General features: G+C 49.5%; 1 protein-coding gene across 1 annotated transcript in view; it reads left to right on the top strand.

The window, feature by feature from the left end:
* Positions 1-22,930, top strand: part of TG (thyroglobulin) — a 238,090-nt gene extending 215,160 nt beyond the window's left edge. The window contains exons 45-48 of the mRNA XM_070476976.1: positions 1,662-1,769; positions 19,891-20,025; positions 21,379-21,569; positions 22,726-22,930. Of these exons, the coding sequence (XP_070333077.1) occupies positions 1,662-1,769; positions 19,891-20,025; positions 21,379-21,569; positions 22,726-22,844 (553 nt within the window). The 3' untranslated portion in view covers positions 22,845-22,930. The remainder of the gene's footprint in view (positions 1-1,661; positions 1,770-19,890; positions 20,026-21,378; positions 21,570-22,725) is intronic.
* The last annotated feature ends 381 nt before the right edge of the window (positions 22,931-23,311 follow it).

Genomic DNA, 23,311 nt, shown 5'->3' with positions numbered 1-23,311 from the left:
AAGTCTGCCCAGGTCCCCCACCCAGGAGTGGTTAGTGGAGGCTCCCCACCCATGGCAGCCTCTGCCGTCCCCAGACCATCCCTCTCTCTCATCACAGTCAAGAAACAGCCAGGTTCCAGTTCTTTCTGCCTGTGGAGCCCCCAGGATGAGACTACAGTGGGGACTCTAGCTCTTGGGTCACCTGTGAGTCCCCCTTGACATGTTCTGGTTCCCTGGCAGGCCCCCTCCATGAGGGGAGAACGTGGTCAGGGGGGTTCCGGCATTCTGTGGCATCTTTCCTGTCCTCGGGGAGGTCCACGCCCTCGCTCTCCGTCCCTGGGGACAGAACCGCTGTTGAGGCTCGGAGGCCCCTGCTGAACTTGCCTATGATGGAAAGAGCTAGACTGAAGGGTGCTGAGACGCGCTTTCCTGCTTGATCTCTCTGCCCAGGAGCCTGCGGTTTCCAATCAGAGCATCATTGGCTCTAAATAAAACTTTGTACCATCCCCTGGGACCTCGGGCACCAAGAAGGCTCTAATTTTCCCTCCAGTGGAGAGTCAGCTTTGAACCCTTTGAACCAAATGGCCAGCGGCTGTTCCTGGAGGCCCAGCCCCAGAATGGACCCTAAGGGCTTACAGATGTCCGACTCCTGGGCCCCGAGACGCTCACAGCCACGTTGGGACTGGCTCAGATCCATGTTGTAGAAAGAACTCAGGCTAGAGTTCAGAAACCCGTTTCTTCCTGTTCCAGCTTTAGCCTGTATCTGTCTTTGAGAGCAATCCATGAGCCGGGGGCAGGAGCGGAGGTCTGAGGGAGGGCAGGTAACCCAGGAAGGCTTCACTGCTGAGGTGGACTCCAGATCTCCCACAGGTCTGGCCCTTTTTCCCTCCTGGCAGGACTGAGGCAGCAGCCTCCACGGGCCTCCCTGCCTCCAGTGTCCTCGTCACAGTGCTACCAGGGTGGGCCTCTCTGGAGGTCTGCCCCCAACCCTGAACCGCTCACTGCTCTTCAGGGGCCCGTGAGCTGAAGAGGGCTGCCTCCATCTGCACTTCCAGACTCACCCCACCAGCCACGTGCTCTCTGGGAACCTTCCCTGTGAGCCCTAGAGGTGCTGGTCCCCACCTCCAGAGGAGGGGTAGGCAGCCCTCCTCAGTGATGGACTTCCATGAGTCCATTACTTACCAGAATCTCTGCAGCGTCGGGCTCACGGGCCCTGTTTCTCAGCTGAGGACATGGAGTGTCAAGGAGATGGAGAGATGGTGTGTGGGATTCAAAGCCCGGTGGCCCCAGACCTTTGAGGTCTCCGCCTCTCTTTTAAATGCATGATTATGTTCAGCTCCACAGTGTATTGTATTTATTTGACTATAAGATGTTTTGTTCCAAGTTTTTGGGTAAAATTTATGTTCTGGGAAGATGATTCTCCCACGGGTCGCTTGACCCTGAGATGCGTCATATGGACCACAGCGTGTGATCCTGGCCGTCCATGAAGCAGGCTGGACTGTGAAGGGGCCCAGCTGGGGCAAGAGGAAAGCCGGGGGCACGAGGAGCAGGTGTCTTCTCTGCTGCTGTGTGCAGAGGGGCTGGTCACCCAGGGACCCTCGCCTGGGAGAGACCTTTACCCAGCACTGTTGTCTATAGAGCTGGACATGGCTAGACACCCCCTTCTGTCTTCCTCTCACCAGAGACTACTTTATCATCTGCCCCGTGATTGACATGGCCAGCCACTGGGCAAGGACGGTCCGAGGAAACATCTTCATGTACCATGCTCCAGAAAGCTACAGCCACAGCAGGTAAGGTGGCCCTGTGGCCACGGTGGGTGTGGGCATGTGAAGGGAATCTGGACGAGGGGCCCTGTCACTTATGTGGTCCACAGGGTAACAGAGAAAAGAGGGCAGGACCACCATACAACTCCTGGTTCAATGACATGGAACACGTTGCTTAACTTTACTGAGTCTCAGTTTTCTCATCTGAAAAACGGGTAGAATAGTAATCGCCGCTCTATCTCACAGCACTGTAGGAAGGGCATGTAGGATAAAAGATGTAGAAAGCAGTTTGCGATTGCAATATTAGCTATTCATTGGTTGACCTGGCTTGGGAGGAGGAGCCATCTTTATTAATCCTATATGTTTGTGCCTCTAAAAACTGAATAGTTAGCTTAATTTAAGAAAATGGCTTTCCAAAGTATAAAAAGATTTTTTGCAAGAAAAGGAAATCATGATCACCTAGAGATACCAGGTCCTGAACTCTAGAACCTCTAAATGTGACCTCTTAAGAAAAAAGGGGTTTGTAAATATGAATAAACTAGGGATCCTGGTGTGAAAAAGCTATCCTGAATTATCCCAAAGGATCCTAAATACATTCATAAGTGTCCTTGTGAGAGGGAGGTGGGGAGATTTGCTACACATAGAAGAGGAGAAAGCAGAGCTTGAGTGATGCACATATAAGCCAGGAAATAGCAGCACCTCCAGAGTTGGAGGCATAAGGCATGGCTTCTTCTCTGGAGCCTCCAGAGGCAGCATGGCCCTGCCCACATCTGGATTTGGGCTCAATAAATCCGGTTTTGTCTCCAGAACCGTGAGACAGTAAATTTCTGTTGCTACAAGTCACCAGAGTTTCCAGTAATTTGTTACAGCAACCACAAGAAACTAATGCAGTCTCCCAAATATTCTAGTTTTCCTAAGCAAGCACTCACTGTTTACCTGGCTTCCCTCAACAGGTTTTTCAGTTTTTAACACTGCACAGAATGTCTGGTAAAGAATCTTCCTGCAATGCAGGAGACCCAGGTTGGATCCCTGGGTTGGAACAATCCCCTGGAGGAGGGCATGGCAACCCACTCCTGTATTCTTGCCTGGAGAATCCCATGGACAGAGGAGCCTGGTGGGCTACAGTCCATGGGGTCGCAAAGAGTCAGACATGACTGAGGGACTAACACACACACAACATCCATCTTTGTGAGGTCAGCAGTGTTGGGATGACCATCTGCATTTTACAGATAAAGAGTCTGAAGGTCAAGGAGCTTCACATGATTCCCCCAAGGTGGTTGGTTATTGAGCAGTGAGCTACTCAGCTTCTCTGAGCCCCAGAGTTCTCTTTCCACAAAAATGCGCAGTCTCTCTGCTTAGAAGTATGTCAACCTGCTCCATTTCCTAGAGTCAAGCAACTGCCTCCAGGTTGTGGGAGGGAGAGTCATGCCAGGCTAGGATTCTGCTGAGAAGGCAGTCAGTAGAGGAGGAAGAGGGTGGTGAGGACAGTTGAGGGTTTGGACAGAAATGAAAGGAAGCCTCGTAACCCCGTGGCTGCCGCGTCCTGGGGGGCCGGGCGTGGGAAGTCGTTGGTAGAGTCTGCCTTGGCAGCACCTCCCAAGTGCCAGGGCTCTAAGGAACCCACGCCCAGTGCATTTCTCAGTCTGGTCTGCCCTCCTCCCTTCTAAGGCAGAGGTTATAGCAGAAGTTATGAGCCTCCAGAAGTAAGCTCATCAAAAGTCTTCAACATGTGCATGTTTTTTTTTGTGCATGAATTTTTTTTGATAAGTTTTTTCATTTATTTATTTGTTTTTGGCTGTGCTGGGTCTCCATTGCTGCACGGGCTTTTTCCTCTAGTTGCAGCGAGTAGGGGCTACTCTAGTTGCGGTGCGCGGGCTTCCCATTACGGTGGCTTCTCTGGCTGCGGATCACAGGCTCTAGGGCCCCTGGACTTCAGCAGTTGCAGCACTCAGGCTTAGAGGCCCTGAGGCATGTGGGATCCTCCCCGACCAGGGATTGAACCTGTGTCCCCTACATTGGCCGGTGGATTCTTTCTTTACCACTGAGCCACCAGGGGAAGCCTGGACTCTAGAATTTATAAGTGGCAAAAAGAGAACTGCACCTATTATATGAGGACAGAAACAATCAAAACAACGTATCATGAAAAGATCCACAGGATTCTGGCCAGAATCAGTAACGCTTTGACCCCATCTGAATTTGTTTCCACCCTGGGTGGGGGCGGTTAGAACAATAGTTCTGGAGGCCCACAGTGCGGAATCAAGGCAAGGTGCAGGGCCACGCTCCCCCTGGAGGCTGGAGGGGTTGATCTGCTCCAGCCTCACCCCCACCCCCTGCTTCCCGGGAGCCTCAGGCATTTCTTGGCTAGTAGGCGAACATCTTTCCACTGTGCGTCTATGTGCAAATTTCTCCTTTTTGTAAGGACATCAGTCCTACTGGACTAACACCCACTCTAATGAGTTCTCTTTAACTTGGTTATCTCTGCAAAGACTTGGTTCCCAATGAAGGTCATATTCTGAGGTCCTAGAGGTAGGGGCTGCAACATGTCTTTTAAGGGGACCAGAATTCAATCCGAAGCACCACCCTTCTGAGTAATATGACAGCCCTGCCGAGGAGGCTCCTGAGGCACAGGAGTTCAAACCTGGCTGTTGAGGACTTAGGATCGGGGTGGTCCGGGGAGGAGTGATCCTTGAACAGAGTCCAAGACATACCCTCCGTCTCCCGTGGCCACTTTGGGGCTCTGTGTTGCTGAAGAGCATCTTCACACCCTCCTGGGGAACGACAGACAGGGCTGGTCCACAGAACCTCCCTTGAAAGGAAGACGTGTTTGCGCATCAGAGACACACAGTGCCTGCTGGGTCTTTACAGTCACAGCACCTCAGGGCCAGGAGGCCCTCCTGACGCAGAAAGGGCGGAGTAGGTGCTCAGGACACCGTGCTGAAGGGCGGTAGCCAGTCCAACTACCTCCTTTAACAGGTGGGCAACTGGCCTTCCCACTCTAGTCTATAGGCACCTTGGGGCTTAGTTTTGCCATCTGCAAAATGGGAATAAGGAGGTGAGCGACGTCAGGAGTACTCAGCCTTAGCTGGGCTGTGTAGAGCCCTGGACCCAGGGTCCCTGAGAGAAGGACAGCAAGGAGGGGGTGGGGGGATCTGAGCCTCCCAGCCCCTTATCTCCATAACTGAGGTTCAAGTAAAATTTCAAGGTCATGCAGTACAGAGAGATATGAAAAACGTCTGAGCTCAGTCACCTTTAAGGCACCTTCTCACTCTCACATTCTATGAATTTAGAAGCAAAGAGACTCTGAGTCACTGATACATTTTAGAGACAGAGATGTTGCCCACTGTACAAAGGCAGAGAGTGTCCTGGTTAGAGCAGGGACTCTGGGCCAGCTGCCTAGTTAGAAACTTGTCTTATTAGCTCAGGAATCTAAAGCAAGTCACTTAATCTCCTTGGTGACAGTTTCTTCATTTGAAAATGGGAATAATAATAATAGTGTCTACTTCAGAGGGTTGCTATGATCATTTGTATATAGAATGGGACCTGGTAAACAGGAAATGGTGAGAGTGTCTCATTATTCTTGTCCATCAAAATGCATTCTTGACATCTTTCTAGGCATATATCATCTCTCCCACCACGACCATAATACGGTTCCATCTATACAGTAGATGAATGAATGAATCACAGGAACTAACCCATTTAATTGTTGGCAAGTTTATCTTTTACTGCCTGAAAAGACATCTCTCTCATTCTGCCCTGGAGCTGTCACAGTCTCATTTATTTCTGGCTCAGATCTACAGACTTAAAATATATGTGCATGCCTTATGGTTTCAGCCATCTGTCTGGTACCTCCATTTCTATGAGCATATATTAGCTTTCCTGGCATAGCCAGAGAACAAAACACAGTAAATTACCACTTTTTCACAGCCTCTTGTTAATTGATCACAGCACTGCTTGGTCCTCTACCTGCTTACCTGGATTGTAGATGAGATTTACATCTCTGAAATTCTGTGAGGAAAGAATAGGCATAACTGATGAGGGAGGACACAAAGAAATGAAAATCTACAGTATGAGAAGAAGGTGCAATTTTAAGATCCAGATTCAAAGAATCACAGACTATGTAAGATGATTTTGTCTAACTCATCTTACAGATAAAGAAACAAATGCTCAGAGGAGACTGGAATTATGTCCCAGTTACAGAGTCAGTAAGTGGCAGTCTGAACTCAAACTCTGTCTCCTACCCTTTCCCTAGTTTTCTTTCAGTTGTACCTACTTCAGCCTGAAACTTCTGAGTCCCTACAATAGCTAAGTCCACTTGCTGGCTGTGTGACTGTGGACAAGATGCTTAACCTCTCTGAGCCTCTGTGCATCTTCATCTATACAAGGGAGAGTGATAATGCATGTCCCATAGGGATACTGGAAGGGTTCAGGGAGAGAAAACCTGCATCTGGGGTGTGTGTGCGTGTACCTACAATGATATCTAGCAGCTTTGCTTCCAAGACTGTTGACATGAGAACACAACTTACACTCTTTAAAACTATTGCCATGAATCCTTCCTCGGTGATCAAGGCAAAGAAATAGAGGAAATCTATAAAATGGGAAAGAGATCTCTTCAAGAAAATTAGAAATACCAAGGGAACATTTTATGCAAATATGGGCACAATAAAGGACAGAAATGGTAGGGGCCTAACAGAAGCAGAAGATATTAAAAAGAGGTGGCGAGAATACACAGAAGAACTGTACAAAAAAGATCTTCATGACCCAGATAATCATGATGGTGTGCTCACTCACCTAGAGCCAGACATCCTGGAGTATGAAGTGAAGTGGGCCTTAGGAAGCATCACTACGAACAAAGTTAGTAGAGGTGATGGAATTCCAGTTGAGCTATTTCAGATCCTAAAAGATGATGCTGTGAAAGTGCTGCACTCAGTATGCCAGCAAATTTGGAAAACTCAGCAGTGGCCACAGGACTGGAAAAGGTCAGTTTTCATTCCAGTCCCAAAGAAAGGCAACATCAAAGAATGTTCAAACTACTACACAATTGCACTCATCTCACATGCTAGCTAAGTAATGCTCAAAATTCTCCAAGCCAGGCTTCAATAGTATGTGAATGGTGAACTTCCAGATGTTCAAGCTGGATTTAGAAAAGACAGAGGAACCAGAGATCAAATTACCAACATCCGTTGGATCATTGAAAAAGCAAAAGAGTGCCAGAAAAACATCTACTTCTGCTTTATTTACTATGCCAAAGCCTTTGACTGTGTGTGCCACAACAAACTGTAGAAAATTCTCAGAGATAGAAATAACAGACCACCTGACCTGCCTCCTGAGAAATCTGTGTGCAGGTCAAGAAGCAACACTTAGAACTGTACATGGAATAACAGTTCCATGGTTCCAAATCAGGAAAGGAGTATGTCAAGGCTGTATATTGTCACCCTGCTTATTTAACTTATATGCAGAGTACGTCATGTGAAATGCTGGGCTGGATGAAACACGAGCTGGAATCAAGATTGCCAGGAGAAATATCAATAACCTCAGATATGCAGATGACACCACCCTTATGGCAGAAAGCAAAGAACTAAAGAGTCTCTTGATGAAAGTGAAAAAGGAGAGTGAAAAAGCTGGCTTAAAATTCAACATTCAGAAAACTAAGATCATGGCATCTGATCCCATCTACTCTTGGCAAATAGATGGGAAAACAATGGAAACAGTGAGAGACTTTATTTTGGGGGGGCTCCAAAATCACTGCAGATGGTGACTGCAGCCATGAAATTAAAAGACGCTTGCTCCTTGAAAGAAAAGCTATGACCAACCTAGACAGCATATTAAAAAGCAGAGACATTATTTTGCCAACAAATGTCTGTCTAGTCAAAGCTATGGCTTTTCCAGTGGTCATGTGTGGATATGAGAGTTGGATTATAAAGAAAGCTGAGCGCCGAAGAATTGATGCTTTTGAACTGTGGTGTTGGAGAAGACTCTTGAGAGTCCCTTGGACTGCAGGGAGATCCAACCAGTCCATCCTAAAGGATATCAGTCCTGGGTGTTCATTGGAAGGACTGATGCTGAAGCTGAAACTCCAATACTTTGGCCACCTGACGTGAAGAGCTGACTCATTTGAAAAGATCCTGATGCTGGGAAAGATTGAAGGCGGGAGGAGAAGGGGACGACAGAAGATGAGATGGTTGGATGGCATCACCAACTCAATGAACATGAGTTTGAGCAAGCTCTGGGAGTTGGTGATAGACAGGGAAGCCTGGCATGCTGCAGTCCATGGGGTCACAAAGAGTTGCACACACCTGAGCGACTGAACCTAACTGAACACAACTTAAAATGTTTCTTTTGCTTAGTTCTGCTCACTGCAGAGATTTTGAGCCAGTTTCCTCCATGGCTCCATCTATATAGCCTATTGTTTCAGGAAGAGGAATTTTCAGTGGTGACTGTAATCTAGGGTTTCTCAACTCGAACACTGTTGACATTTCAGGCCGGATAATTCTTTGGCGTAGAGGCTGTCCTGTGCATTGCATGCTGATGAGCAGAGTTTAGCAGCAGCTCTGGCCTCCACTCATTCAATGCCAGAAGCACGTTCCCAGTTGTGATAACTAAAAATGTCTCCACACATGGCCACTGTTCCTCGGGGGTCAAAATGGTCCTCAGTTGATAAACACTGCCAGCATCCCTCAAAACAGCAGTTATCACTAACAGCACTGGAGGGAAGTGTGACCCCATCACACAGGACCAACCCACACCCAGATACCATCCCTGGCCCCACAGACTCTCAGGCAGACCGCAGTGCACCACCCAACCAGAACATTTGGCACTTCTATTACAAAGCCCTGGAAAGCTGACAGGCTCTCTTCGGTGGTCACACCAGGCAGGGCCCTGGCCTGCTGTCCGCTCCTGCGTCTCAGGCCATGGGCGTTGTCTCTCTTGCCCAGCTGTCTTTACGCATCACCTCCCACACTCTGCTGGGACTCTTGCCTCCCTGCCAGTCCCAGCTTCACCATCGTGTTTACTATGGTTGATGTCTTTCTCTCTAACCAGCTCTCCCAAAGGACACACTTGCTGAATATCTTCCCAGAACAGGCCCCCACTTTATTCTTTGCCACTTATGAGCAAAGGACTCCCCTGTGACCGACCCAGGTTTGGGGGATCCTCTTCAAACCTTCCTCTAGAAGCCAGGCCCTAGGAAGCATAGCAGGGAGCATTAGTGTTTTCTCTGATATTGTCTGTCTTTAGGGGGCTCAACCTGGTTCTGCCTGGTGCTGTGTGCCTCTGGCCAGTGACAGCCTCTCTGAGCTTCAGTTTCCTCATCCGTAGATGGAGCTAATAATAGTACTGACACGTACAGGAGTATGTCAGGATCAAGTAAGACAAAGCATGCAAACAGCCTAGCTTGCTGCCTGGCGTAAAGTTGGGACTCAGTAGGTGTTACTCATCCTGCTTAATGTATGATCCTGGGAGAAGCCACGTTGCGATGAACAAGTGCTAGGAAGAAAGCAATCACAGATAAAGTGGTTTTGGGGAACTGGCCACCGTAAGGGTTGCTGTGGCCACTTCAGAGAGGAGATAGAGGCCCATGATCTTAAGCTTCCTGGCAGGTAGAGTCAGGTCATCATTCGCAGGGGAATTCCCCTCCGGACTGTGTGTGAGCCATCAGACTTGAATCGTGTGCTCTGTTCAGGTCCTTATTCCAAAGCTTTTGGACTCCAGGATCCTGAGATGTGATTCCCTTGTCTCTGCAGTGCATAAGACATTTTAGAGAGCTGAGACTTGACTTTCAATGGGTGGTGGGGTCGGACTTTTGGGATTAAACACCTCTCCACGCTCCACATAGGATGTTGGACCGTTCTTTACCTTTGGGAGAAGCAATTCAATGTAGAAGAACACATCCTTGGAGGTTAAACCAACTAGGATGTTAATCCTATCTCTTCTGCATTTGAGCAAGTTCCTTCGCCTCAGTTTCCTCACCTAGAAAATGGGTATAGTTACATCTGCCTCATAGTGTGAAGATTCCTGTCCATATACATTAAATACTTGGCCGGTCAGTATTTGGGTTATTTTCCTTTTAGGAAAAACAAGGTCTGAGAAAAAAAAAATCAAAATGACTAACGAAGCAGTTATGTTTCTCCTTCACAAATTGTCCCAACCCTGGAAAAACAAAGCCATCAATTCCAAACTCAAGACATTTTGTACACCGCTGTATGTGCATTCTAGATGTTTCTGTGCATTCCAGGGGCCTTAACATTCCAGATTCACAGTCTTATCTTTCTAGTTGATGTGTCTTGGTGGATTAGTTGAAATAGGCAAACCAAAGAAAATATTAAGAGGCTGAATTCTTGAACTGAGTCCCTTGGCCTGGCTACATCCTGTGTGATTAACAAGATAATTTCCCAGTAAAGATGGAAGTAAATCATTTTCTGAGACTGAAGCCAGTCTCGTGGTATTATAAGGGCTTGTGCTATGCATCCTTTTTAACACTGATTCAACAAATAACCACTATCTTCTATACCCCAGATTCTTTGAGATGGAGAGCCTCGAGATAGAGCAGCTGCTAAGACAGAGAGGGGCTGCATTGTTGGGACGAGCACTGGAGCCATGGTCTAAGGCTGATAAGGCTCTGAGAGTAGGTTGCACAGAACAGATGATGAATAAGGAGAGTAACATTGGATAATGGCAGTAGGAAGGAAAAAGGAGCAGGCTTGACATGTCAGGATAAAGAGGGATGGCGAACTGAAGTCTTTTGAAGAGGAGAAGAGTAGTTGGAGATGTGGGAGAAAAAGACGGGGTCTTGCAGTTCACATAGGAGCTTGCAAGCTGTGGCAGGCAGAGGTATTATTGTATCTGAGTATGATAGGAAGGCATTGGAGATTTTTAAGATTATGTAGAATGCACATTGGTCTTTTCTTTCACACTCATAACATAACTCACTAAAAAGCATTGGAAACCCTGTTATCCAATATTATGATCATTTAGTTAATCAGGAAAGTTAGCTAAAACTAACTTTACTTGTGAAAAATGAATAAGGTATGTGTATGCCTTAAACATCTAATTTGAACTGTAAGCATATAAACATACATTTACTTGTCATGCTTCGTGCAGGGTCAAAAGTTTGAGTAGAAGAACACAGTTTGTGATTCTCTCTTTGAAATTTGTGCAAAACCAAAACCATAACGAAAGCTCTGTGATGTCCACTTTTGGTTTCTTGAAAGTGGGGCATCCATGAGATATGCAATGCATTTAATTCAGCTCTATAATTACAGTGAGAACTATAACAGGCACAAACAGATTAGCAAGGAACGCAGTTGGTTCTGGGTGGACACGTAACTTCCTGGTGAGAATAGATGTCTTGGGCCAGGAAAGTTCAGCCTTTTCGAAGCAGCAGTTTTATGCCTCATGTAGGGAATACAATGTCTGGGTTAACCCAGCAAATCCTTTGAAAGTGTCGCCTGTATTGCCAAAGCATATATCATCCAGCTCTGCTGGGCTTTAGGGAGCTATGGAAATATTGCAACTATTTCATCTGGAGCCATGGATGGGGCTGTGTTATTTAAAGTATTGTATAGAGAATCCTTTTGTAAAACACAAGCCAAAGCATATAATTACTTCTTGATTAATTTATGGGCAGAATCTGAACTTTTGCATATTAGATTTGCGCAAAGAGAAGCGCACTGGTAAGCTTCTATTTGTAAGTTATTTAACAACCCTTCAAAAAAAAAAGGGCCTGGGAAGCAGAAAAACTTTTATTCCTTCGTGTTCCCTAATTTCCTTTGGAGGAAGTTGTCAAGAGATGCTGGCTAAAGATAAGAAAAGGAGTATATTTTATGGGAATGTGGTCAACAAACTTCCTCCTGTAGACAGAACAACAAGGATAGAAATTCCTGCAACAGCCGGCTCTCAGATCAATCCAATCACATAGGCTGGAGTAATGGGCCTTTCAGCAGCCAAGCCTCTTCAATCTCCAGAAGGCAAACACGTGGTCTGTTTATGTCAAGAAAGATCCTACCCATCCCCTCCTCACCTTGCTCCCCAGCACAGATCACTGTGTCCACAGGGCCCAGAATCAAGTGCATTCCCCTGGGGACAGCACCTCAGTCCTGCTCCCTAAGAAGCCCTGGTGTCCATGTGTGATGCTTCCCTTACGCTGGAAGCAGAGCTCAGGTCAGGAGCTTGTGTGTGAATAGTCTCTGAAATGTGACTTTGCTTTTGACTTGCTGGAATGTGGGTTTAGCCTCCCTTCAAATCCAGCAGATTTTAGGTGAGCGGGTTGGCTAGAAGGTAAGGTCAGGGCTGGGGTGGGGTTGGGGGGTTAGGGCACAATCTGTTAAAGGAAGCAGCCTTCTGTCCCTACTGGATAATTGCAGCCACCCTGCGATTTCTGTTCTAATCTGTCTTCCCAGCCTACTTCAGCATGGTTCCCAAAGAGTTCAGCTGGTGACTGGCTTGTGGAGAGGTCACCGATGTCCCCCATCCCTTCAGATGTGGCCCTCAGTCCCTCTGGTCTGAGTTCTCACGCCTTTCACAGGACCAGAGCTGAAAGACCTTAATGAGCATGCACTGGAGTGGTTCCCAAACTTCCGGTTTTCCTGAATCAGGAAAAACCCCACTTTCATCTGTGAGCATGATGCGCTTCTCACAGTACACGGGGCCCAGAGCGCTGGGGCTCCATCACCTGCCCCGGTTCCCACCTCTCTGTGCCAGGCCACGCCTCCCGTCCCGGCCTCTGCACGAAGCTCCCACTGTGATTCACACGCCCCGAGTCTCTGCTCAAACTCCTGTCTGTACTTTACCCCCTCTCTAGAGACCCCTACTCACCTTTCAAGGCAAGGTCAACCATAATTTCTCCTGTCTGGCTTTCTACAAACTCCTCTCCATTCCCTGGCCTAAAATAAGTAGCATCACTTTTCTCTTTACAAAGCTTTGCCAATGATTCTATCATTTGGCATCTATTTATCTATCTGAATCTTATGCTTTGTAATGTTGGCTTCTCTGCACTTCCTGTCAGACTCTGAGCTCCACGACGGAAAGGTGGACTTAGTCCTCATTTACCCCCAGCACCTATTGGGAGCACAGCGCACAGTAGGCCTTTGGCAAATGTGACTCAAGTGCAGTCCTGCCCCGATGCACTGTGTTTGCAACCATCCTCACTGAACTGTATTCACATCCTGAGCTCAAAGCCCACGTTATCCCCCGGGCGGGGAGCTGCTGGGTCCTTGCCCGCTCTATGTACCGTGACCAACACCAGCAACAGTAGCTCTCGCTTGGGTGGGCTGTGTGCTCAGTCGCTTCAGCTGTGCCTGACTCTTTGCAGCCCTGTGGACTGCAGCCCACCCGGTTCCTCTGTCCCTGGGATTCACCAGGCACAAATACTGGAGTGGGTGGCCATTTCCTCCTCCAGGGGATCTTCCTGACCCAGGGATCGGACCCAAGTCTCTTACGTCTTCTGCATTGGCAGGTGGGCCGTTCACCACTTGCGCCACCTGAGAAGCCCTTGCTTGGATGGCAGTTTGTAATTTTTTAGAGGGACTTCCATCCACCATCAGTCTGTGAACACCTGGCGATACCACGGGGGAGGCTGAACAGGGGTGAAAAGACCCATCTCACAGGGAGAACAACCAAGAGTCGGAGGTGGAAGCAGGGTTTGAGCTGCACTCACCCAGCCTGGGCAGGGAGTGTTTCCAGACCTCACATCCACATAGGACAGGGAGAAGATGTAGACCTGGCCTGAGACAGGACGAGTGACTGTCACGTTAGGGAATCTTGGCAGGAGGATTGTTAGCAAATGACATGGAAAGGCTAAATCAAAGCAGCCTGCCCTGTACAACTGCCGCAGGTCTGGGTCTACGACCTGTCAGCAATCAAACCCAGCACAGAGCAAAGAAGCCAGATCAATGGGCCTGAACTCTCCGCCCCCAGCCTCAGCACTGCAGCCTCTCAGCTATCGAGTTTCTTCTTTTACCTTGACAGTTCCTGGAGTGTCCTTCCATGTCTCCCTCTGCTGATAACTGAATCCAAACCCTCTTCTTCCTCCAGAAGCTCGGGAGTTCTCAGGCCCAGACTCACCGAGGCCTTGGTCCTCCAATCCCAAATGCTTTCTTCCAAGGCTCCCCACCCCCTGCCCCTCCGCCAGATGTTTGCCGTCAACAGCTCAAAATAACTCCAGCATCCTGATAAAGATCAGCCCTGCTGAGGAAACAACAAAGCAAGCAACAAGACAAGCTCTCAGATTAAACAGATCAGATGGGCTGGAAGGCCAGGCCTTCCCCCAAAGCAGCGCTCTGTAACCTTTGGGTGGTGGGCTGGAGCTGGCTTGCGTGTGCTCCCCAGAGCCAGTGTGCACCTCTCTTCCCAACTCCGTGTTTTATGATGTCTCTTTAGTAGTTTGGTAGTGTCTACAGGCTTGAGGGGGCTTCTCAGGTGACGTTAGTGGTAAAGAACCTGCCTGCTAATGCAGGAGATGTAAGGGACGTGGGTTTGATCCCTGGGTTGGAAAGATCCCCTGGAAGAGGGCATGGCAACCCACTCCAGTGTTCTTGCCTGGAGAATCCCATGGACAGAGGAGCCCAGCAGGCTACAGTCCATGGGGTCGCAAAGAGTCAGACACAACTCTAGCAACTGAGCACAAACACGCACATGCCTGGGCAGGAGACCATGCACATCAGCAAAGGCCAAGGTTTAAGTGTTCACCAGCACACCATGGGCCCGTGATCTTCCCGGGAATGTGGTGGAAGCTGTGAAGCTTCTCCCAAGAAAGATGCGCATGCACACTGTCATAGCAGGTCACACCTAATTTCAGGGAATTTGTGGTCCTCTGAAACCCTATAAGGGAAGCCCCGAGTTAAAGACCCTTACTCCTAAGCTTTCTGATGGTTCTTATAAGACAAAGGAAATGGGACTGGGCACTGGAGCCAGAAACTGCGCAACAGGTTTGAAAACTGTTGTTGCTAAACCTCACTTAATGTTTGGAAGCACAGTTGCTTCACCCTTTTGCTGATGAGGACCCTGAAGCCTGGAGTGGTTATGGATCTTCTGTAAGACTTCACAGGTACTAAGTGATGGAGTCAGGATCTGAACTCTGTTCATGACACCATTTGGAATGCAGCTTTCTTTGGAAGTAGTGGTAGAAAGGCCACTGTGGGAGGCAGAATATGGCCCTTCCAAATGTCCACATCCCGAATTCCCCAGGCTGTGGATACGTCATCTTATATGGTTAGGGGTCCTGGCAGATGTGATTAAGATTAAGAACCTTGAGATGGGAGGTGATTCAGGAATCCCCAGGTGGGCTCGATCTAACGATGTGAGGTCCTCAAGGCTGGAGGGGTGCCAGAGGAGCGGGTCAGAGGGATGGGGGGAGAGGAGGACTCCACTGCGTGCTGTGGCTTTGCAGATGGAAGAAGAGGACCATGAACCATGGGCCTGTCGGAGCTGGGACACGGAAGCCTGCAGTTTCCAGCGAGAGAGCGGGAGCCACCTGGGTCCTGCCCCTTCAGATCTCAGTTCTGACATAGCCCCCAGCTCCCCACCCAGTGAGCAGGAAACAGGTCCTTCTGAAGGGACTCCCAGAGGAATGGAACCCGCTGGCCACTTGATTTTGGCCCAGGGAGACCCATGCTGGGCCTTTGAACTCCAGAACCTGCGAGATAGTACATTCCTGTTGTTTTAAGCCTCTGTTTAGTTGCGCAGCAGTGTCCGACTCTTTGCGACCCCATAAACGGTAGCCCTCCAAACATTTTCCAGGTGAGAATACCGCAGTGGTTGTCATTTCTTCTTCCAGGGCCTCTTCCTGTCCCAGGGATCAAACCCTCGTCTCCCGCATTGGCAGGCAGGTTCTTTACCACTGAGCCACGTGGGAAACCCTTAGGTCAGCAGTAGGAAAGGAATAGAGCTACTTTCTCTGCAGGTGGCTCCCTTCTACACACCATAGAGGAGGAGCAGGCTGGGCTGGGGATAACAGAGGGGAGAAGCTGACCCCTGAGACTCTAGGCACCCCCTCGTTCGCCCACAGCCTTTGAGAGGCACGGGCCTCAAGCACCCCAGTGGTGGGGGTGCTGACGGAGAAGCCCATGCCACGAGGCCAGGACAGTGGGCCTTGGAATCACAGGCCTCGTCCCGGCATCGTTGCTGAGTTTCAAGGCCTTGGCTGGAAAATGACATCTTGGAGCCTCGGTTTTGTCCAGTGTGAAACTCTGCAAATCACTCCACACCATCTACTTACAGGGATTGGGGATTGGTGAAAGGGACTGGCAAACTACCAAGTGTGGGCATAGGTGAGAGGTCTCTGTCAACCTTGGTGTTTTTTGTCCTGCGTTCCTTTCCCTTTCATGGGGCATTAGTACCCTGGAGTGGTCCTCAGCCCCCTCCCCTATAGGTAAAGTAGATGGAGACAGGATTTGGGGTCTGAGAGACAGCTTCGGACCCTGGCTCTCCTGTGACGTATCACCTTTCTGGGCCTTGGGGTGTCACCTGCAAATGATGCACATGCTACTCTTGCTTCCTGGCTGGTCCTGAATGATGCTGATCAAAGACCAACCACAGTTTCTGGCAGATCACAGGTGCTCGGGAAATGGTGGCTGTGAACAGGGGCTGAGGATAGCTGGCTGCTGAACAGTCCAGGTGGGGACTGCAGACTCTGGGCTTTGTCTGAGCTTGACCGTGGATGCTTTGTCACCAAACAAGGGGCTTGGTTCTTCGGGTCCCAGAACCTATCAATTCTGGTTCCACTTCCTCCTCCCTGCTCAGGACTGAAGGAAAGCTTACCTTGGTTCTAAGAGGATTGGGGTACCTGACAACAGCTGCAAAGTGACGTCATCCTTTAGGACTGTTATTCTGAGTGCCGTTGGTCCTGGGGACTCAAACTGTCTCAGGTTCCTTCTATGATGCCTTTCATGGAGGCACCAGAAACAGTGACAGATTTTCTTTTCTTGGGCTCCAGAATCACTGTGGATGGTGACTGTGGTCACAAAATTAAAAGACGTTTACTCCTTGGTAGCAAAGCTATGACAAACCTAGACAGCATATTAAAAAGCAGAGACATCACTTTGCCAACAAAGGTCCATATAGTCAAAGCTATGGTTTTTCCTGTAGTTGTGTACAGATGTGAATGTTGGACCATAAAGAAGGCTGAGCACTGAAGAATTGATGCTTTTGAATTTCGATACTAAAGAAGACTCTTAAGAGTCCCTTGGATAGCAAGGGATCAAACCAATCATTCCTAAAGGAAATCAACCCTGAATATTCACTGGAAGGACTGATACTGAAGATGAGGCTCCAACACTTTGGCCTCCTGATGCGAAGAGCCAACTCATTGGAAAAGAAGCTGATGCTGGGAAAGATTGAAGGCAGGAAGAGAAGGTGGCATCGGAGGATGAGGCGGTTAGATAGCATCACGGACTCAGTGGATATGAATCTGAGCAATCTTCCAGAGATAGTGGAGGACAGGGGAGCCTGGCATGCTGCAGTCCTTGGGGTCACAAAGTGTTGGACACAACTTAGCTACTGAATAATAAAAACCATAATCACAATAGTTCTCTGCATTTGTGAAACACTTGCTTTAATAGCCTCCATGTGCCATTGATGTGCTGATCTGTATTTCACAATGAAGAAGCTCAGCCTCAGAGACATCAAATGACTCATCTAAAGTTACACGGGTGACAAGTGACAGATAGAGCAGGGTCTCAGCTGAGTGACTCAGTAGCGTGTCATTTCTTCTGTGCCCCGCTGCGAGTCACATGTATACCTGCTGATAAGTCTGATGGTCACAGGAGGCACTCTGGCTCTCGAGCCCCTAGGAAGTCCCCAGGCTAGACCGGGCACCAGGCCCCCAGCCCCAACCTCAGGCCCGTGGGTCACCGCAGCTCCCAGCCTAAGCAGGTGAGGGACGGCAGAGAAGGCCCCTTCTGCGCTTGAAATGTCCCCCGTCACATCCCTAATCTTGGGGGTCTCCCTTCCCATCTCTGGGGTCATCACGTTGGGTCACTCTGAGCCAGAGTCCACTGTCTAGTCACACAACTTTGCTTCTTGCTTTAGAGCAGTTTAGTCTCTGTACAAATTGCCTTTACATGAGAGTCATGTAATCTAAGCCCTTTCCCAGGACCAGCACTGGGCCTATCTGCCCATTGTACCAGCACTGATGACAATCACTGGTGACTCTGTTTCCCTGCTCAGAGATGCCGCTGACACCTCAAAGATGGTTGATTAAATCTGGAAGTAGAATGATGGATGAGAAGGAAGTGGGCCAAGCTTTCAGGTACCTACTGCATCCCCTATCTTATTTCAGATTTCACTGCCGCCATGTGCAGCAAGTATTTCACACTCGTTCCATAGATGACAAAACAGGAAATCAGGGAGGTCACGCACTTTTTGAGAAATCGCTCAGCTTGAAAGTAGAGGAACCAAGACCAGGGAGAGTGTCCTTGGGCCCTTCCACCCAGGTCTTTTGTTAGTGTCTTGCCTTCTTAGCAGTGTTCTTGACCCAACTCTGCTGGTCAAGTTCCTGCTGTCTCTGAGTAAGTTAGGAAACCTCTCTGAACTTCATATTCCTCATCTATAAAGTCAAGAAATTGGCTCTCGTGATAAACTGGGCTAAGTGCAAGGTCAGAGAACACGGCCTCCCCACAAGACCACGCTCATTTCTGAGGACAAGTGCAAATTTGGGGGGTTCCCCAAACCACCTTTTGGTTTAAAAATTCACTGGAAGGACTCACAGACCTCACGGAAAGCTGCTGTAGTCATGGTTGAGGTTGTCACAAGGAAAGGATGTGGATTAGATCAGACAAAGGAAGAGAGGCAGGGCGCAGAGTCCAGGGGGCTTCCGAACGTGAAGCTCCGCTGTTGTCCTCTCCCCGTGGAATCGGGAGGGTCAGGCTCTGAACACTGATGTGTGACAACGAAGCTCCAATACTTTGGCCTCCTGATTCGAGGAGCCAACTCATTAGAAACGACCCTGATGCTGGGGAAGATTGAGGACAGGAGGAGAAGGGGGCACCAGAGGATGAGGTGGTTAGACAGCATCACAGACTCAGTGGATATGAATCTGAGCAATCTTCCAGAGATAATGGAGGGCAGGGGAGCCTGGCATGCTGCAGTCCATGGAATGGCAAAGAGTAGGGCATGACTTAGCAACTGAACAATGACAACATTGTTGAGGCTTGCTCAACAATGACCCAGAGTGGTGTCAACCAGGGAGGTGCCTTCAAACGGTGCTCAGAGGTTTGATAGGAGCCCCTTTACGTAAGCATGATTGATTGCCCCTGTGGTTAACCTCAGTCTCCAGGTTGACTGTTAGGTGACCCATAGCCCCCCCACTCTAAGTCACGTGGTTGATCTGGCATGGCCAGCCTCTGTGCTGATACTGCTACATTTAAGGAAGGTCCAGTGTGGCCAACAAAATGCTGCCCTAAACAAAGACACTCACATCAGTATGGCATGGATTACTTCCCAGCCCCCAGAGGGCATGGGCCAGACTTCTTGGGAAAAGTCAGATTCTCTACTACACTGCTATAAAGTCCCTCCAGTCTTTCTCCCAGCACTCACTCCCATGGACCCGTGTACCCTTGGACTGGTCTCCCCATCGCCAGCTCAGTCCATTTCAACCACTCATTGGGCTTCCAAATCTTTATTCCCTCCTTCCTGCTGCTTATTAGATCTCCAGTTCAGCGTAGCATATGTATTATTGACCAGTTATGTGCCAGGCATTGTACTGAGTGGGTTACATGGATGAATGTCAACCTGGAAAAGAGTTAGAGAGTATAAGCCATATATGAACAAGGACTAGCACAAGGAAAGGGGAAGGGGTTGAAAACACAAGTTACTTTGAACAAACAGATGTTCAATTGATAGTGTTCTAAGTATCATGGAATGTGGTCAAGAGAACATTGTCTTAGACAACTGCTTAGGCTTACAGATGTTTCCAGGGAGTTGCATTCTCAGAGTTCGGTATTCTTCAACCTATCTGTATGCCGAGGATCTGCCCAAGGGACCACTGGACTAAGGGCCAAGCAGAATCTCAACTCAACTAAGCACCATATAGGAATCTAAGACATAAATAGAGAAAATCTTCAATGGGGCATGAATACTGGGTTTTGGCTCATGTGGGTTCTTCCAGCAGTTTATTATTCCTTTAACTTTTGTTTCTTCTTTCTGTGTGTTTTCCCAGCCTGGAATTGCTGACAGATGTCCTGTATGCCTTTGGGGTTCCCTTCTACCCTGCCTACGAGGGGCAGTTTACTCTGGAGGAGAAAAGCCTTTCCCTGAAAGTCATGCAGTATTTTTCCAACTTCATCCGATCCGGGTGAGTGGACCACGTGCGCCTGGAGGCTGTCGTGTGCATCCCTCCCCTCCCTCTGAATGCAAAGGTCACACTTTGTATCAGTCGACTTACCCTTGCCTCCCTGCCAGTGGTCTCCCTGACTTAGTCTCCCCTCCCACCCAAAGTGACCTTGGTACAGAAGTATCCCAATCATGCACTCCCTTGGATGGCTCTAGACTTTTTCGCCCTCAGCACTGTTGATGTTGGTGGGTGGGTGAGTCTGTGGCAGGGCTTCCTAAGCACTGTAGGCTGTCTGGCAGCATCCCTGACCTCCATCCACTAGATGCTGGGAGCACATCACCCGTGTTCCAATTATGTTGTTGTTTTTCAGTCATTCATTCCTGTCTGACTCTGCAGCCCCATGGACTGCAGCACGCCAGGCTTCCCTGTCCTTCATTATCTCCCAGAGTTTGCTCAAACTCATGTCCATTGAGTTGATGATGCCATCCAACCATCTCATTCTCTGCCACTCCCTTCTTCTCTTGCCCTCAATTTTTCCTAGCCTCAGGGTCTTTTCCAAGCAGTTGGCTCTTCACATCAGGTGGTCAACATTTTGGAGCTTCAGCTTCATCATCAATCCTTCCATTTATGAAAACAAAAATATCTCAGACATTTCCAAATGCCCCCGGAAGGCAGAATCACCCCAAGTGCAGGACTGCCATCTTAGATGATCAAATGGAGTTCCAGCACTCGAGACCCTTCCTCGTCTCCCTCCGGCCTTCCCACACACTCTGTTCTAGCCCGGCCACTGTGCTCACCACTCCTTCTCCTGAAGACAGTTCCTGCTTCACTGCTGCCCCGACCCCTGTGGTTTACCTGTGTCCCCTTACGCCCGACAAGCAGCACTGACCTAGCTCAGCGCTCAGCCCCCTGTAAACTTCAAAGGACAAGCTGACCTGTAGGTGGCCAACAAGTTTGTCCAGCTCCAGGCCCACCTTCCTGCCCAGGCCTTGGGCAAAAAGGCATTCCAGTCACTGACAGAGCAAAGATCACCAGGATTGAAAGGGACGTGGTGACCTCCTGAGCCATCAGAAAGTCAGAAGGGCAGGGCTAGGTCCTGGGAAACATGGCTGGGTCCTGAACTCACGTCTTTTCCTCTTCCAGAAATGGCCTAACAGGGCTGAGTCAGGGCCTCTGTGTCTCTACTCATGTGCAACACAGCTGTTCAGAGCACAGCCCTGGAATCAGACGGGGGTTGGTTTTCAACTCCTGCTCCGACACCTAAAGATGTGTGACTAGGTCCTCAGAGACTGTGTGCGAGTGGGAAGTGATCTCACATGATGAAAGGAAAGAGCATTGTTCCTCATGGGTATTTCTTTCTTCTCATTTCCCCAGAAATCCCAACTACCCTCACGAGTTTTCCAGGAGAGCACCTGAATTTGCAACCCCCTGGCCTGACTTTGTCCCCCGCGATGGCGCAGAGAGCTACAAGGAGCTCAGTGTCCTGCTCCCCAATCGACAGGGCCTGAAAAAAGCTGACTGCTCTTTCTGGTCCAAGTACATCCAGTCTCTGAAGGCCTCAGCAGGTGGGGAGCAAGGCGGTCACAGGGTCCCTGGGATGCCGTTGACATCGCCCCTTCCCGTGGAGGGCTCACAGTCTGGGGGTGGGAGGAGTGGGTCCTCTTTGCCAAGGCCTCCTGTTCTGATGGGGGCACAGCCAGAAGACCCTGGGGGCCCGGGGTGGGGAGGGCTGGGAGGGTGGAGAAGGGAACCGCAGGCAGGCCGCACTGTTGTGGGGAGAGACCTTGAACTTCCTGCTCGCTGCCCTCGGAGGCTTGGCTGAAACGGCTTAGAGAGGGGTTTCTGCCAGGGCAGAAGTGGGTATTTCATCTCTTGCTGTCTAAGAGAACTTCATTGCAAAGGTGCTGAGAGGAAGTGAATCATGAGGACACTGGGAATAGAGAGAGTGATGCAGAAGCTTCCGGAAGCATAGGGGACTGAGTGACATAACCAGCAAAGGCCCTTCCGCTTTGTGGTGCCATGGTGGAACTCTGACCCTGCACTAGTGAGGTCCCAAGGGAGAGAGGGCTGGCATCTCCCCGGAGCCTCTGGAAGGCTTCCTGGGGAGATGACGCTGGGGCTGCGGTTTTCAGCTTGACAGGAGCTCTTCATGTGGGGAGCGAAAGGGTGGAGCGCTCAGCAGGGAAGCAGCTTGAGTCTTAGACTCTCAACTTTGCCTTTTATTATTATTTTTACTTACTTGTTTATTTATTTTGGCTGTGCTGGGTCTTCCTAGTGCATGGGCTTTCTCTAGTTGCGGGGTGCCGGTTTCTCCTTCTGTTGCGGAGCACAAGCTCTAGGAGGCATGGGCTCAGTAGTTGTGAGTCTCGGGCTCAGCGATTGCAGCACACGGGCTCCCTTGCTCTGCGGTACATGAAATCTCCCCAGACAGGGGATTAAACCGTGTCCCCTGCATCGGCAGGCAGATTCCTAACCACTGGACCACAAGGGAAGTCCTCAACTCTGATTTTATCTTCTCAGTTCATGAACCCAAGGCCATCATGCTCTTAGGATGTCCCTAGAGTCAGGCTGTAAGTCTGGAGCCCTGCCCCAGAAATGTCCCTCTGGAGGGACGTTACTAGGGAGCTCCCATCAGAGCCTTGGGTCTCTTTTGGGTCATAGAGGAAGAGATGAGGGAGAAATCAGATCCAGACTGGACCAGCCTTGTCTCTCCTATTTCAGATGAAGCTAAGGACGGGTCGTCAGCAGAAAGTGAAGAGGAGGACCAGCTGGCTAGCTCTGGGCTGACAGAGGACCTCCTGGGTCTCCCAGAGTTAGCCTCCAAGACCTATAGCAAGTGACCAGCCCATCCCAACTACCACGCTGGACATCTTATTCCCCACCATAGCCACTAACTGTCAATAAAGTGTCTACGTGCAGAAAAGCATTGGTGACTCAGATTCATTCATTTCAGACAGTCCTTGGGAGATGTCTTAATCCTCCCAAAGTTTGGATCCCAGGGTGCTGTTTCCTTCTGACAAATGTTGATGGAGCATCCCCTTTGCACCAGGCCCTGTGCAGGGTACTGGGGGTGGGGAGGTGTGGGCAAGGACCCTCCCCTCCGGGAGAGGCAGGCAGGTGAACAGTGGCCCAGGGAATGGGGATCTATCAAGGGCAAAGCCCAGAAGGGGACAGTCTCACCTGTGTGTTAGAAAGAATTCTCTTGTGAAGACTCCAGAACGGAGGTGGGAGGCCACCTCAGGCTGGGACAGTATTCTGAGTGAGAGGTGGTGAGGTCTGGATGGAGGCAGTGAGGATGGGGTGGGAG

The sequence above is a fragment of the Odocoileus virginianus genome, chromosome 15, assembly GCF_023699985.2.
Source record: "Odocoileus virginianus isolate 20LAN1187 ecotype Illinois chromosome 15, Ovbor_1.2, whole genome shotgun sequence".
NCBI classification, from domain to species: Eukaryota; Metazoa; Chordata; class Mammalia; order Artiodactyla; family Cervidae; genus Odocoileus; species Odocoileus virginianus.
The sequence above is the reverse complement of the archived record's forward strand: the minus strand, read 5'-3'. Positions and strand labels throughout refer to the sequence as shown.